The sequence below is a fragment of the Nannobrachium achirus genome, assembly GCF_963921795.1.
Source record: "Nannobrachium achirus genome assembly, chromosome: 9".
Taxonomy (NCBI): domain Eukaryota; kingdom Metazoa; phylum Chordata; class Actinopteri; order Myctophiformes; family Myctophidae; genus Nannobrachium; species Nannobrachium achirus.
The window spans coordinates 3,968,705-3,986,542 of NC_137818.1; the positions used below are offsets into that span (position 1 = coordinate 3,968,705).

At 42.2% G+C, this 17,838-nt stretch overlaps 1 protein-coding gene across 1 annotated transcript in view; it reads right to left on the minus strand.

Moving 5' to 3' along the window:
- LOC308291724 (suppressor of tumorigenicity 14 protein homolog) overlaps positions 1 to 17,024 on the minus strand; it is a gene marked incomplete at both ends in the record, with an annotated part of 28,770 nt that extends 11,746 nt beyond the window's left edge. Inside the window, 7 exons of the mRNA XM_080733853.1 lie at positions 1,009 to 1,145; positions 3,216 to 3,432; positions 4,640 to 4,851; positions 7,604 to 7,674; positions 12,307 to 12,443; positions 14,052 to 14,180; positions 16,967 to 17,024. Of these exons, the coding sequence (XP_080589979.1) occupies positions 1,009 to 1,145; positions 3,216 to 3,432; positions 4,640 to 4,851; positions 7,604 to 7,674; positions 12,307 to 12,443; positions 14,052 to 14,180; positions 16,967 to 17,024 (961 nt within the window). The remainder of the gene's footprint in view (positions 1 to 1,008; positions 1,146 to 3,215; positions 3,433 to 4,639; positions 4,852 to 7,603; positions 7,675 to 12,306; positions 12,444 to 14,051; positions 14,181 to 16,966) is intronic.
- Positions 17,025 to 17,838: the final 814 nt, after the last annotated feature.

Sequence of the window (17,838 nt, forward strand, 5' to 3'; positions counted from 1 at the left end):
AGTATAGATTAACATACTGTGACTCCTGGGGACCTGGGAGTATAGATTAACATACTGTGGCTAGAGACGGGGACCTGGGAGTATAGATTAACATACTGTGACTCCTGGGGACCTGGGAGTATAGATTAACATACTGTGGCTAGAGACGGGGACCTGGGAGTATAGATTAACATACTGTGGCTCTGACGGGGGACCTGGGAGTATAGATTAACATACTGTGGCTAGAGACGGGGACCTGGGAGTATAGATTAACATACTGTGGCTCCTGGGGACCTGGGAGTATAGATTAACATACTGTGGCTCCTGGGGACCTGGGAGTATAGATTAACATACTGTGGCTCCTGGGGACCTGGGAGTATAGATTAACATACTGTGACTCTGACGGGGGACCTGGGAGTATAGATTAACATACTGTGACTCCTGGGGACCTGGGAGTATAGATTAACATACTGTGACTCCTGGGGACCTGGGAGTATAGATTAACATACTGTGACTCCTGGGGACCTGGGAGTATAGATTAACATACTGTGACTCCGACGGGGGACCTGGGAGTATAGATTAACATACTGTGGCTAGAGACGGGGACCTGGGAGTATAGATTAACATACTGTGACTCTGACGGGGGACCTGGGAGTATAGATTAACATACTGTGGCTAGAGACGGGGACCTGGGAGTATAGATTAACATACTGTGGCTAGAGACGGGGACCTGGGAGTATAGATTAACATACTGTGACTAGACGGGGACCTGGGAGTATAGATTAACATACTGTGACTAGACGGGGACCTGGGAGTATAGATTAACATACTGTGGCTAGAGACGGGGACCTGGGAGTATAGATTAACATACTGTGGCTAGAGACGGGGACCTGGGAGTATAGATTAACAGACCTAGGAGTATAGATTAACAGATTAACATACTGTGACTGCTGACAGGGACCTGGGAGTATAGATTAACAGATTAACATACTAGGACTCCTGGGGACCTGGGAGTATAGATTAACATACTGTGACTCTGACGGGGGACCTGGGAGTACTCGGCTCTGAACCCAAGGAAGTTCCACTCCTCGCTGGTGACCAGGACCAACAGCATGACGTTCCCAGAGGACAGGAAGGACATGGGAGCGTGGGAATAGCCACACTTCCTGTGGGAAGATAAGACGCTTTACTTTACCATTTAACGATTTACAATGTCGACATTTAGCATCAAGACTTTGCAACTGAGAACTGGTACTTACTATTATGCATCTATAAATCCACCCTTGCTTTGCTTCCCTCCCTTTGTGGGTAAATTTCACACAAAACCAGTAAATACAGTTTATATTCAAGGGACTCCCTAAAGCTCTGAACTGAACTTGGACAATGAGCCTTCATCACGCTTTAGAATTAGATCTTTTACTGTCTGACCAAAAAATACTTCAAGTACAAAAGTAGAAATGATGCAGAATGTCCCATTTCACAAGATTTCAAATGTATACAAATATTTTAAAATAGCAGATATACAAGTTCACAATGTGCCGCATCATGGCTGAAATGTATATAGGGCTGAAGTTGTTAAAGGAGCTATAGTCAACCTTTTCTTGAAAAACGGATGCTAAAATAAAAATTATGTTTCGAAAATATTTTATAAAAAAATAAGCTTCATATATGTGTTTCTATTCAAAAATGACCACAAAAAGCGTAAGATAATGATAAAATAATCGTTTTGGCCATTGTCAGACCGACACTTTGTTTATATCCTAGTCTATAGACTAGGATGTAAACAAAGTGTCGGCCCTACAATGAACAAGTTGACTATAGCTCCTTTAATGAATGTTTTGTAATAATAATACAAATCTACGAAGTAACTAGCACTAGGAGTACAATATTTTGATCCGAGATGTAGTGGAATAGAAGAATACTTGAACTAGAAGCAGTGCTCTTCCGAGCACAGGTCTCCACCAGGCCAGGCGTCCTGGTGGTGCTACTGTATAATAGGCCAGTGTAAAAAGGGTGGCATATGTTCTTCACCTTAGACCTTTCATGGCAATCAGATGCTGCATGCATGATTTGAAGCATTGTGTTCAAAAAATGTGTTTTGCTAAAGTCTACCTGCTGTACTCCTAGTGCTAGTTACTTCGTAGATTTGTATTATTATTACAAAACATTCATTAAAGGAGCTATAGTCAACTTGTTCATTGTAGGGCCGACACTTTGTTTACATCCTAGTCTATAGACTATAACAGGCCAATGTGAAAAGGGTAGCATTTGTTCCTTCACATAGTGGGAATATGTGTGGCAAATTTCGTGGTAATTGCAAGCTGCGTTGATGATTTGAGGCATTTTGTTCAAAAGCTGAGCAATCCTGCAAACTTTGGAAGCTAATAGTAGCCAATCAGGATGGAATATGAAATATCAGACGGATCAGACTTGATCATATGACTATAGAGATACTGTGTACTGATTTGTGTTATTGTTGGAGAAAATCTGAAGGCGTAATATCCTAAAATGTGTTTTACACAAGTCGGCCCAAAGGTGGTGCTATAAAAGGCTGATGTGAAAAATGCAGAGAAATGGGTTTTCCTTGGCCTCTAGGGAGTGCGCTTACAAAGTTTGAAACTGATCGGTGGAGTTATAGGTAAAACCACAAATCGGCCTGTTATAGCGCCACCATGAGGCTGATTTCAAAAATTTGAAGTGGCATTTCTTCCTCGACCTAGTGGGAACGTGTGTGCGCGATTTCATGATAATTGCAGTTTGCGTTTATGATTTGAGGCATTTTGTTCAAAACGGCTCAATCCTACAAACTTTGGAAGCCAATCTTAGCCAATCAGGATGGAATAAACTGATCGGTGGAGTTATAGGTAAAACCACAAATCGGCCTGTTATAGCGCCACCATGAGGCTGATTTCAAAAATTTGAAGTGGCATTTCTTCCTCGACCTAGTGGGAACGTGTGTGCGCGATTTCATGATAATTGCAGTTTGCGTTTGTGATTTGAGGCATTTTGTTCAAAACGGCTCAATCCTACAAACTTTGGAAGCCAATCTTAGCCAATCAGGATGGAATATGCAAAATCGGACAGATCCGTGTCGATCACATGACTGTCGAGATACTGCCTAGCGATTTGTAGGATTTTTGGACAAAACATACTCTCCCCCATGCCTTCGGCTGGTGGAGACAATAAAGTACAAATAACTCAAATTGACTTAGTTAATTTCCACCGCTGCTACTCACTCAGTCAGCACCAGGTTCTCTATGGGAGCCATGGAGTCGTAGATCTTGATGAAGTCCTGCTTGCAGTCGTCCCCCAGATCCAAGGTGTCCAAGTCCAGTTTGACCTGGTGACCGGACGTCGCCCTCAGCTCCCACTGCAGGACGGCATTTCCTGGGTGGAAACCAGGAAACAGGAGCGTCCCGTTCTTACTGGTGTGGATTTGAAACGACTTCCGGGCTGAAAACAATCAAATGTTAAATATTACACACTTTTGAAAAACTTCCAAAACATAAAAAATGCATAGTTTATTTGTGTTTCATATTGTTTTGTCGTTCTTTTACTGAAAGCTGAAACTGAAAACACCAACCAAAAGGAAAAGTCACTTGACTGGTCATTTAAATCCTTAATTGACAAAAAAACATCAGACAACAGCCTCTATATTTAATATATTATATATATTATAATTTTATTTTTATTTTTTCTCACAAATGTTTTTTGGTTAAACTATGTAGAGTTATGGTTAAACTTGCAGGTGTGAACAATACAATACATTAACCAAACATTGGTAACAGTACAGTAATTTGATGAGTATTATTAGAAATACATCTTACCAAGATCTTTCTTGATCATACGGGGGTCCAAAGCTGAGAAAATGAAAAAATGAGCTTGTGAGCTTAGATATCTGCAGTTTGCTATAAAGGATAATAATAAGTGTAATAACAATATTATTAATAATAAAACATTTATGAAACATTTTCAACATCTGTTTCTTTTTCAATGTGTAAGTGTAAATGACATTGTTAATTTTATCTAGCTTTATACAGTAGAATGGAAAACATTTGAATAATTATACTAAAATAATAGTGATCGCTGAAACGAATGATGATTGCTTGCCAGCGATTCTCCAAAAATAGAAAATAGACGATCTACAAGCACACAAGGTGTCGTTAAGTTTTTAGTTTAGTATAGTTTATTTCGGTTAATCATTTTAAAAACAAATACAGTGCAGTTTTGTCATCAAAATGCAAATTGTCCGAAAAGGTATGGGCTGAAGCTGAAGCTTATAATGCCCACCTTTTTTCATATAAAAATAAATGATCAAAATCGCACAGAGAGAAAAAAAATTATAATAACAATAATGATAATAATAATTTAAAAAAGCAAAACAAAGGAATCTTAACCATCTTAAAGCTTCAAAGATTACAATTTGAATCAAACAAGAGAAAAGTAGATCAGTTGTGTACTTGTAGATGTATGTATGTAAATGAGGGGTTCAAGTGGTTGAAGTGATTGTGATGCTATATTAACTTTCACAGGAGACCCCCTCATGATGCAGGGACCACTTGTGGGTCCCCGGACCCCACTTTGAGAACCACAACAGCTAATAACTGTTACAGACCCTTCTGTAGGTCCTCACATACAATGTGGAAGACAGTGAACCTACCTCCTGCCACCACGTTCTTGTAGCTCAGCAGGTTTTTGCCGGTAGGTCTGACCAGCAGGCGTCCCTGTGGCTCCCACGGCTGTCCGTCTGTGTCGTCGTCCTCCACGTTCTGGAGGGCCTCGTCCAGAGAGCCCAGCCTGGACCCTGGCAGCTGGAACTGGGACTCATAGTAGGCCACCACCCCGTCAGACCCTCTGGAGTCATCCCCTTCACTGCATGACGACACCACAGTAAACACAACACCAGTAAGACTCTCTAAATCGGGAGATAAGCGACAAATCAGCCTGAAGGTGGCGCTAAATGGGACAGATCCATGTTGATGACATGACTCTAGACATACTGTGTACCGATTTGCGTGATTTTAGGGCAAAATTTGTAGGAGCAGTGTCCAAAAATGTGTTTTGCAAGAATCGGCCTCACGGTGGCGCTAGAAGAGGGCTATGGGAGAAATGAGGTGGAAGTAGTGGTTTGGCAGCCAAGGAGTGTGTGTGCAAAGTTTGGCATGGATCGGGGCAACGGTAGCGGAGATATGAGAAGGGCAAAAGTGTGACGTGTGACTGACAGACAGACTGACTGACTGACTGACAGACTGACTGACAACTGGTAGAGGTTTTGATAGTAACTGCGACCTGACGGTCGCAACTACATCATCCGCATAAAAATATCTACATTTTCCATTACACAAAAGTACCCCTATCGGTAAGAAACAAATTGACCCTTTTAACTGTGATTCTAATGCAATATAAATTTGTATTACAACTATCCTAATTATAATAGACTATACTGGATTATATGTGTGATTATAATACACATAAAGTATTAATGTTTTACTATGATAACTATAATGCACTATACTAGATTATAATAGTGGGTATAACACAATAGAATCTATTACCAGTAAGACTCCCTAATCGGGAGATAAGCGACCGTCAGGTCGAAGCGTGATTTTAGGGCAAAATCTGTAGGAGCAGTGTCCAAAAATGTGTTTGAAAAAATCGGCCTGATAGTGGCGCTATATGGGGCAGATCCATGTTGATGAGATGAGTGTAGAGCAAGTGTGTACCGATTTGCGTGATTTTAGGGCAAAATCTGTAGGAGCAGTGTCCAAAAATGAGTTGTAAAAAATCAGCCTGAAGGTGGCGCTATATGGGACAGATCCATGTTGATGACATGAGTGTAGACATACTGTGTAGCGATTTGCGTGATTTTAGGGCAAAATGTGTAGGAGCAGTGTCCAAAAATGTGTTGTAAAAAATCAGCCTGAAGGTGGCGCTAAATGGGACAGATCCATGTTGATGAGATGAGTGTAGGAGCAGTGTCCAAAAATGTGTTTTGCAAGAATCGGCCTCATGGTGGCGCTAGAAGAGGGCCATGTGAGAATTGATGGGTGGAGGTTGTGGTTTGGCAGGCAAGGAGTGTGTGTGCAGAATTTGGCATGGATCAGGGCAACGGTTGCGGAGATATGAGCAGGGCAAAAGTGTGACGTGTGACTGACAGACAGACAGACAGACAGCTGGTCGAGGTTTTGACAGTAACTGCGACCTGGCGGTCGCAATCATATATCCTGGTGGTCTAAGGGAAAAGTCAGTGAGTGATCAGTCATTATGAATTGTTTGGCCCTGTTTAGCCTAGCTCAGACCTACTCTGGATTGGATACTTTTTAGTACCAGGTTTAGTACCACTTTCACACCACTCTACCCAGGTCCTTGTAGTGAGAAACCTGGCACAAGTGGGCGGTGTGGAGTGGTGTGGTGTTGGGCCATGTCAGTGGAAAAGGGGCTTAAGTAAGTAGTGTCTCTCTCTCTCTCTCTCTCTCTCTCTCTCTCTCTCTCTCTCTCTCTCTCTCTTTCTTGTAGACAGACAACATATTCTACAATCTCTGAATTGAAAATTAAAAAACAGCAACAAGCTGCAGATTTAAAAGCTCAACATGTTCAAGCTTTCAATGTGGATCTGCTACTTTTGATGCTTTGGTGTGATGTTGTTTTATGATCAAGTACAAGTAGGGCATTAATTTGCAAAAAAAAAAAAAAAAACACAACAAAAGTTAAATTATGGAGATAAGAGGTTTCTGCCCGACAGCAACGATTTACAGTTGGACAAATTTACGTGACTGCAAAGACTAAATGGAAGCAGGGGGAGACGGGGCGTCCGAATCATGACTCATGATGACTGTATGACAGAAGCATTTGAATTGTGTGAGGCAGCAGTCTGTTTCGAGCGACAAGGAAGTAGGCTAAGCCTATTTATGGCTGCAACTAGTGATTATTTTATTAGTGATTATTCTAATTCTATCAATGATTTATTTCGGTTAATTTAATAAGTGAGCACATAAGTTAACGAAGATCCCTTCTGAAGGTTGTCATTATGATATGATATGATATAGTACTTTATTGTCAGTTCACACTGAAATTTGTCTTGCGACACAGCAGCCATGTATGCGACACATAACATACAAACATTTAACACAGGTAACAAAAACAAGACATGTTTACATACATAAGGATAATATAGACAAGAGCAGTGTCCACCGCCAAGCCTACCTATGGCCAAACTCCTGATTAAGCCTTAAAGTCGACTGATGGACAAAGGACCTTTTTAGTCTGACCTTATTGTATTCTGGAACACCATATCTCCTTCCTGAAGGCAGCAACCTATATTCTCTATGCAACACATGGCTACTATTAGAGGTAATATTTCTTGCCAACCTTAGAATGCTGTTATCATACGTAGTCGTATATAGCCTCTGAAGTGGTTGTCCAACTATCTATAGCCACTTAAACCCAGTCAGGAGCGAAACAGATCTAAGTTGCAACTGTACTCGGTCTGCTCTCTTGCTGCCTTCTAAACCAAAATGTCTTCGCCGTTTTAATTCTCGTGGTAATCATGCTGCTTCGTTCAAGGTTACAGTTCTGGGACCTTGTTTGGAAAAGCGCTGTACAAATAAATTAACACGAATCTTACCTGAAGGCTTGAACCGTTGATCCCGTGAAATACTTGCTCGGCTCTGCGCTCTCGTCATAAATCAGTTTCAGCTGAAAGGAACGAGACAACATGTTTATTCATAAATGGTGTGATGGTAAATTGACTGCATTCATACAGCAGTTTATACAACGCTTTACAATGCATTTCACATTCACCCATTCACATTTCACACATGGACACATCATGAGCAATTACACCTGGAACACATTATTCTGCATTATTATTATATTGGAATATATATTTTTGAAAGCGAACATTTGTAACTCAAATATTTGCTTCAGGGGGAGGGGGGGGTTCCTGGAACAATAATTTTACGGGGGTCCGCAGCCAAACACATGTCATTTTGGGGGTCCTTGACATGAAAACGATTGAGAGCCACTGATGATAGAAACATGAGTTTTTCAAAAACCTTAGAAAGATTTAGAAGACATTTTCAAGGCAATATATTCAAAGACTTCAGATCTATAAGCGAGCTTGCATAATCTTCTATTTTTCAATAGTTAAAGCATAAAATAATGGTTAAGTGATTAAAAGGTTCCAGGTCTTGGTTAAGGGTTCAGTGCCTTGCTCACAGCCAGGAGGAGGTGGGGATTCAACCGGGAACCTTCCGGTTCCAAGATGGCCACAACATGCTTTGGCTTTCATTTAGTGAGTTTATCCATTTTGGCATCTTTAATGGTTACTGTGGACTTTAAACTGATTAATATTCGGTAACCAACCGTGGGAAACAACAAATGTGAGAATACACCGTTATATATATATATATATATATATATATACAGTATTTTCTGGACTATAAGGTGCACCTGACTATAAGGCGCACTGTCAATGAATGGTCTATTTTCAAACTGTTTTCATATATAAGGCGCACCTGACTATAAGGCGCACATAATAGACGCTACCGTTGCGTTATGCATCCAACAGATAGAGCTGTGCTAAAGGGAATGTCAATGTCAATGAATGATCCATATATAAGGCGCACTGGACTATAAGGCGCACTGTAGTTTTTTGAGAAAATTAAAGGCTTTTAAGTGCGCCTTATAGTCCGGAAAATACGGTATATATATATATATAACTTGATTCAATGTTATCACTATCCATCTGATAATAAAACAAACTGGTGCAAATTCATTCATCATTCATTTCTAAAACTATGGTAATAATAAGAAGTATGAGGTTAATTCTGAAAGATGGGAATGTGAGGTTTAATCCTGGTAACATTTCAAACTGAAACACATGTGAAGCATGTTTATCTTAATTGTTTGATTCCATAAAAAATAACGTTAAGATTATTCAAAATATGTATTAGAGCTACAAATATACTGCTTTACGTATCATTTTATTTTTTATTTTAAATATAATCTTGCTAAATACGTCAGTATTGCAAGACATTTAACAGAGGAAGGGAAGTCTACAGACTGTATACTCTTAAAGGAGCTATAGTCAACTTTTTCTTGAAAAACGGATGCTAAAATAAAAATTATGTTTCGAAAATATTTTGTAAAAAAAAATAAGCTTTATATATGTTTCAATTAAAAAATGACCACAAAAAGCGTAAAATAATGATAAAAATAATCATTTTGGCCATTGTCGGGCCGACACTTTGTTTACATCCTAGTCTAACACTATCAAAGAATAGACTAGAATGTAAACAAAGTGTCGGTCCGACAATGGCCAAAATTATTATTTTATCATTATTTGACACTTTTTTGTGGTCATTTCTGAATAGAAACACATATATGAAGCTTGTTTTTTTAATAAAATATTTTCGGAACATAATTTTTATTTTAGCATCCGTTTTTCAAGAAAAAGGAGAGACAGCCGCTGATACGAACGACCTACGGCCTGGTCGCGACCTAGGCCACGACCTGGAGGTCGTAGGTCCCGGTTCTGGAGGTCGTAGTTCGCGGTACATACTTGTTAGGTCGCGGCCGGTCTAGTTTCGCGACCCCCGGCCGTGGTTGCGCCACCTCGGTCGTCCCCGGGCCGTTGTTGCGCGATCGGGCCGTTGTTCAGCGACCTGGGAAGTCCGCGGTCGTATTTAAAAGGTCTTTTTGCAGAATATTCTAGAGCAGCAGCGCTATTCAACCTTTTGAAGCTTGTGATTGGCTGAACCGGAGGTAGGAAGCGCTCCATTGTAGTCACTTGGACCGCGCGAGGTGCACCAAAACCTATCCTTAACCCTAACCCCAACTCTAACTCTAACCCTAACCTTAACCCTAACCCCAACTCTAACCCTAACCCTAACCCTAACCCTAACCCTAACCTGCCGACACTGAGTAGCTAACCTGCCGACGCTGTTGAAAACGAGCGCTCCTTCCCTTAGCAAGCGTAGAGTTTCTAAACTCGCGTCCCTTCCCTTAGCAAGCGTAGAGTTTCGATCGCGGCGCTCCTTCCCTTAGCAAGCGTAGAGTTTCTAAACTCGCGTCCCTTCCCTTAGCAAGCGTAGAGTTTCGATCGCGGACTTCCCAGGTCGCTGAATTACGACCGAGATCGCGCAAAACCTCCAGAACCGGGACCTACGACCTCCAAGTCGTGGCCTAAGTCGCGACCAGGCCGTAGGTCGTTTGTATCAGCGGCTCTTGCTGGGAAAAAGTTGACTATAGCTCCTTTAAGTTTCTTGAGTACATCCATAATATGGATAATGGATCTGAGGATCCCTGTATAACGCAGGGATATCTGGGTTGTAAGGCCAGATATGCTGTCTCCTATGGAAGGCTATGGGTGAATAGTAGTGATGCGCAGGTCAGGTTTTTTTCATAACCTGCACGGCCCACAGCCCGCACGGAACGTAACCCGCCCGCCCGCACCGCAGAACAATATACAAATCAACGAATCCGCCCGCCCCGCAACCCGCATTTAAAAAAAAGATGGTATATCATCTCCACAATAGCTCATCTTTATATACGGCTCTTCTAAGTACCCAAAGTCGCTTTACAGAAAGGTTTACAGTAGCACAATATTGTCATGGGCTAAATAAACAAACGTGTTGTTCAAATTGGGGTTTAGCCTAAAAGACATTCATTCAAAGACGTTCATTCTCTCTAAATCGCGAGGGCATCGTCGGGGTAAGAATGGCGTTTCGCACTTTAAACAGACAGCAAAAGACGGGAGCGACTCGAGGTGAGCGTGGTTGGTTAATTCAGTCAAAAAATCAAATCGTATCCGTTGACTGGCTGGTTATATAACTTAACCGACACAAAGTATTTATAAACAGACTTGTGTGGATGACGGAGGCATTTAAGTGAAATCCTGATCAGCGACACGCGCTGAATTGTTTGTGCATTCTTCTCTGGCATCTGCTGTGCTCACGTTGTGTCTGATGGGTGTCAGATAGCGCAAATGTTGGCAAAATGTGGTTCGCGGTCCCAACAGGAGCGGAATTGGGACGGTCCTCGCACCAAAGAGCGGAGGAGAAACCTCGCTCCTCTCCGGCACATTTTAAAACTTGCTCGCTCGTGCTCGTATGCAAAACTACTCTTATTAAGAATAAAAGGCAAATTAGAACAGGTGATTATTCTTATTTATTTTTTGCACAGGTAACACCTTGAAATGTTGACTTGATTGTGCGTTCATTTGACTGTGGAAATCCCTATAATGTGTTTTTAAATATTGTTTGAGCAAGGGTGTCTTAACGGACAGCGTAGTGCCTCTAAACTAGGATCACAGTAGCCATAAATCCTAACTCTTTACTCTCTACAAGAGTTATAAAGGGGAGTCAGAACGCTCTTGCTGGTTGAGCCCTAACGTCCATTTTCGGCTCAAAACATGTACAAATCAATAAGGTGCTCACCGCATCGTCCAAACAGTTTTCTATCTACCGTCCCGTCCACTTGTTGGCATACAAAAACGTCATGTGCTAGTATGAGCGAATAGCGACGGCGATCAACGTCACGTGATATGTTCGGCCATTTTTTACAAAACTAAGGAAAGCGATGAGACTCTGAGAAGTTTGAGTAAACATTAATTTATTGGAAACATATCTGGACTAACACATGCCGACAAGTGGACAGGACGGAAAAAGAGTGTTTTGACAATGTGGTGAGCACCTTATATATTGATTTGTACATGTTTAGAGATGAAAATGGACGTTAGGGCTCAACCAGAAAGAGCGTTCTGACTCTTGTAGAGAGTAAACGTCCCAATATAAACAACCTCTACAAGAGTAAGGCTGGACTCACACATATGCGTGAAACATCTTCTCCGTATCGTCTGAGAATGGCCACTGGGGGCGCCGTACTAATGCATTGTCAATGGAAGGTTGTTTGGTTTTTTGTCGTTGCCATGTCTCAAGTTCAACCGCAGCCTGTCTTTTGGCCAAGAGACACGGCAACGACAAAACACCAAACAACCTTCCATTGACAATGCATTAGTACGGCGCCCCCAGTGGCCATTCTCAGACGATACGGAGAAGATGTTTCACGCATAATATGTCTGTGGTGCGCCCAAGAGCGTTCTGACTCTTGTAGAGAGTAAACGTCCCAATATAAACAACCTCTACAAGAGTAATGATTTATGGCTAGGATCACAGGTAACATAATAACCTAGCATCAGTCTAAAAAATTTTCAATCATAAATAATAATCTGTGCATGCCATTGAAACAAAAGAAACCTGCAGCTGTCTAAATAACAAGCTATATGAATAACATGTTAACCTTGAAGTGCGCCGTGATCAAACTGACCTGTTTGTTGACGAGTTCGGCCAGAGCTTTAAACTCTCTGCTGTCTGGGTCTTCATAAGCATCTATAAACCTATGGTTGGAGATCCCCAAGGAGCCGATGTAGACCTTCTTCACACTCTCGTCTTCTTCTTCGCGCACTGAAACACACACACACACACACACACACACACGCGCGCACACACACACACACACACACACACACACACACACACACACACACACACACACACACACACACACACACACACACACACACACACACACACACACCTGCATGGTGACATTTCTGATGGAATAAAATGCTATGAAAATATTAACTTGACGGAGCCTTTGGACATTTATACAGTATTACAATTACAGGAAGATTTGTATGCTGTAGGATCCTATAGAATATGATATATTCTATGTGCATGTGCGAGTGTGTTACCTTTTAAACTGTCTTGTTTTTACTAGCTTTTTAAATTAATACTGTATGAGTATCCAGTACATACAGTATATATTTTTGCCTTTATTTTATTTATTTATTTTGCTTGTTGAAAGCATCCCACACCTTTCAATTACGTTGAACTTCAGTTGAACAAATCCAGAACCAAATATCACAATTCAACATTTAGACCTGACACATGTAGTATGTAGGCTAAGGGCATGTCCATATGTACTGTATGTAGGCTAAGGGCATGTCCATATGTACTGTAGGCTAAGGGCATGTCCATATGTACTGTACTGTATGTAGGCTAAGGGCATGTCCATATGTACTGTATGTAGGCTAAGGGCATGTCCATAATATGTTGCAAACTTCTGAAGGGAAGTTTAAAAGGCCAGGTTTCCCCTACTCTAGCCAGACTGCCAGCCAACCTGCCACTCTGTGTCTCCACCAGCCGAAGGCAGGGGGAGAGTATGTTTTCGCCCCTGTCCGTCCGTCCGTCCGTCCGTCCGTCCGTGCGTGCGTCCGTCCGTCCGTCCTCCGAGTTTGTGTACAGCTAATCTCCGGCGCCGTTGGCCCGATCGCTGCCAAACTGAGCACACACACTCCCTGGATGCCAATTCAGAACCTCTGCCCCACATTTTTCAAATGGCCTTGTTCTAGCGCCACCATGAGGCCGATGTTTGCAAAACACATTTTTGTACACTACTCTTACAGATTTTTTCCAAAAATCCTACAAATCGGTAGACAGTATCTCTACTGTCATGTGATCATCATGGATACGTCCGATCTTTCATATTCCATCCTGATTGGCTACAATTGGCTTCCAAAGTTTGCAGGATTGCTCCGTTTTGAACAAAATGCCTCAAATCATGAACACAGCGTGCAATCGTGATGAAATTGGGCGTGCACATTCCCACTAGGTAGAGGAATACATTTCTCAAATCAGCCTGATGGTGGCGCTATAACAGGGCAATTTGTGTGGCCTGGTGGAGACCTGTGCTCGGAAGAGCACTGCTTCTAGTTGTATAATATTTGTTAATAAAGATGTTCAGTGTATTTAATAGCCTGGGTTTTCATTGAGGTGGGTAGCCTTTAATTGTATTTGTTTGTTTTGTTTGTTTGTCACATGGAAGCATTCTAGGGCCGTTACTGTTGCTCCTTTACATTAACACAATGACTGCCACCTTTAAAAATCGACTTACCCAGTTCCCTGCCACACACTTTTTACACCTTTTTTTTTACAATTTTTTTCCTAATTCTGTGTTGGTGTGAGAATGTCAAACCATGCACCATATGAAAGATGAGAGTCTCTAGTTACACACTTCATCGGCCGCCAGCAACAAAGGGTTAATGGTTTTTGTCCAGATCACGTGGCACTGCTGCTTTGACTGTGATTGGCTGGGGGAGGCTGGGTCTTTCCAACAATGAGAGCCCTTGTGTAAGCGATCTGGTCACACGATTGGTCCAGCGTGGGTCACATGACACAGTCTAAGATGGCCACTAGCACTACACAGAGTGAAGAACATGAAAACATGTATTTTCTGCCATGTTTTGGCTGTAAAAGTCTGTTTTTGAGAAAATGGAGATTTCTTTTTGGGGATATAATGCATTCTTTATGGCCCGGGCTTCACTTCACATGCACGGCCAACGTGCATTGTAATCGAATCGCGGACTTTTACCGATTCACACGGGACCGGAGCCAGCGGCGTAGGAGACGGGGGGGTCCCGTACGTTTTGTCCCCCGTGGGCTGCGGACCACCAGTTGGGCTGCCGCGACGCTGAAATCCAAAAAGGAGAGGAAAAAAGCCTCAAATGGGGCCGGCACTAGGACCACGCGGACGCTAGAAGAGGCTGCGGTCAGCCCGTAGGCTTCCCTATGCTCGAAACCCACTAGAAACTGGTCGTGTCATGTAATTCTAATTAAGTCCATTACTTCCCAAGTTCCTGTAAGTAGAGTTAAAAATAAAACCAGTTCCCAACGGGAGTAGCCTCTTATTTTGAAATCTAGAGAGGAAGTGAAGTGCTTCTGCTTGTTAGTAGCCCAATGTAAACAGAATAACTCACGTGTGGACCAGTGTGGATTGTACAAGCTTTTGACTAAACTAAAGTTCATATTATGATATGAAAACAATGCTCCTTTGACTTAAACAACGTACACCCTTTGAAAGTTTGTTAAACTTTGCACATCCGCAGCAGATTAGGTAAGGAGCTGGTTATAATTACCTTCTGCTAGTTGGCTTCTTGTTGTGCCTTGTGATAACTAGCCTGGGCTGGCTTCCAATTTCGGGCTTTTGATCCGGTCGGGAGCGGAAGAGCTCCTACGTTTTTCTGTAGTCCAAAACGGACTACACTTTGGCCGGAAACAACGACCGGAAACAGTTTTAACCCGTACTTGCGCATGCGCTAACTACTTGCGCATGCGCTAAACTGGGTTGAAACTGTTTCCGGTCGTTGTTTCCGGCCAAAGTGTAGTCCGTTTTGGACTACAGAAAAACGCAGGAGCTCTTCCGCTCCCGACCGGATCAAACGGCCCGTTTAGTAAACGAAGACCAGGCTTTCTCTCAGGGGAAAGCCTGGTGAGGCGAGGTTATGTGATAACTGATAAGAGCATAGATTGTAGAAAATAATTATGTTGAGAGGCATAGAGCTGTTGCTTTGGTGTTTCGACCGTCTCTTTCTCTTTATAGTTGTTTATTTTGTCTCATCTCTCTGTGATACAGTAGTAGTTGTGCTCCGTGTGTACAATCATATACAGGAGTGTTATCAATTAAAACAAGCATGCATGTCGTCACTCATCATGCCGTCATGTAATTAACGGTTCATTGCTTTTAAATGTTCTAATGATATTTTGTATGGCTCTGTTGCACTGCACTGTTCGGCTATGTGCTCTAAATCAGTGCTGAAGTTTCTCCTCCATTCTGTTTTTGCACAGTTGAAATTGGCTTAAAAATCCACATTCAAAGACGTATTTGACATGTATTTAATGGCTGGGCTGGCTGGGCTGGGCTGTGAAAATTGATGCTGTGTTGGGGCAGTTTGAGCTGGGCCAGAAAATGTAAATGTGTCCATCAAAACCCTACACGTGCATCACTAGTGTAGTGCATGTGTGTAGTGTGCACGTATGTACATGCTGCGCTGTGTGGTAGGCTATAACTCATTGTTACACACCAGAACCGACCTGGAAATGCACACAGAAACCCAAACCAAACCGAATTTTCGGCCGATCCGAACCGACCCGAACCGCGATTTTTCGGCCGGCGCCTAGCGGCGCCGGCGAATCATACTGGACTAGGCTGTTGTGGGCTGGGCCAGTCCAAATAGGACCCCCCCACCTGGGAACCTAACGGTACGCCTATGACCGGAGCGACGTACTGTAAGTAATCAGTGTAAAATCATTAATGATGATAAAATTACAACTCGGGCAACTCGGGCCGTGGCATGAGTACACACCGGGCCCAGCTCGTGCAACTCGGGCAAGGGCAGTCATTGTGTTAACAACATGAATGCTAAATGCAAACTGTTCCTGTTCGCTGATCAGCACTCCTGATCTCGGGAGAGGACAAATTGAAGCTTGAGGAATCTCTCAGCTCAGAAGTCACCAAAATTTGTACTTGGCTTACTGATAACAAACTGTCTCTACACCTTGGTAAAACAGAATCCATTCTTTTTGGGACCAGACATTCTCTGAGTGAGATGAATGTGCACGATTTCAAGGTCAAAGTTCATGACACAGTCGTCTCTAGCAAGGAAGAGATGACCTATTTGGGCTGTAGGCCTATTCTTGACAAATACCTGTCTGGGGATAGCATGGCAACAATGGTGATCAAAAAAGTAAGGAGTGAGGAGCCTCCCTAACCCTAACCCTAACCCTAACCTCATAATCGTAAAATCGTAAAACTTACGAAACGAATTACCGTTCATTTTAACTCGATTTGTTACCGTCCCATTAGTTCGGTCAAATATAGATGGATAGATGGATAGATGGATGGATAGATGGTTGGATGGATGGATAGATAGGTAGGTAGGTAGGTAGGATAGGAAATAAATAATAGGAGATAGGAAATAATAATAATAATACTTACAGTGAAAGTGCCAGACCAACAGTCCAGTCAGGTAGGTAGGTAGATAGACAGACAGACAGACAGACAGACAGACAGACAGACAGACAGACAGACAGACAGACAGACAGACAGACAGTATACTTACAGTGGAAATGGCAGATCAATCCCACACCAACAATCAGAACCAGAGCTGCCGCCACCCCCAGAACCACCTTCCACGTATCACACATGGCTCCTTTATCCTTTACACTTTAATACACCTCCAAGACTGATGTTCTTCTGATGATCCTGAAGTCTCCTTCGATCAGCTCCCACCACCAAAAAACGACCACGCAGCCGCTGGTTCCTCTGTGCTCCTGCGGTCATTGTTGTTCAAGAAGTCAAAAAAAAGAAGCAACAATTTCCCCAGTTTAATGTTAAAAATGAATTAACTACAGTTTAAGGCGAATCTCTAATCTGTATGCATGATCATATCTCTGAGATAAGTGCATGAAGAACACAACAGAGAGCAGAGACTGGAGTGACCTCTGTTCACTGTGACACCCTGGGCTGACAGGTTTCAGAAAGAAGTTAGGAGTGAGACTTTGGGGGGGGGGGGCCGGGGCTGGGCTACAATTGACAGCCCATACATCAAAACAGAAAAGTCCTATCTGATTGCATTAAACAACGTTAAACTCAATTTGCCACTCACTTTGCCACTCGATTTGCCATTCACCTTATACATGCGCATACCCTCTATATCATACATGGGCAACTGGCGGCCCGGGGGCCACATGCGGCCCCCACCTTCACTTAATGCGGCCCGCAGGTTGATATTGGAATACTGTTATATTATTGATTTCAGCTGTTAACAATTCCAAACATAAAAAAATTACCCACTTTAATTACTTAGCTTAATGACTAGACTAGTATTAAAATGTTTCTGTATTTTCTGTACATGTCCAATGTATTGGTATTTAAGTTCATAACGTTAACATACTGTAAGAACATATAAATGCATTTGATTTTTTTTTTTTTTTTTTTTTTAAGAAGAAAAAAAGTTAC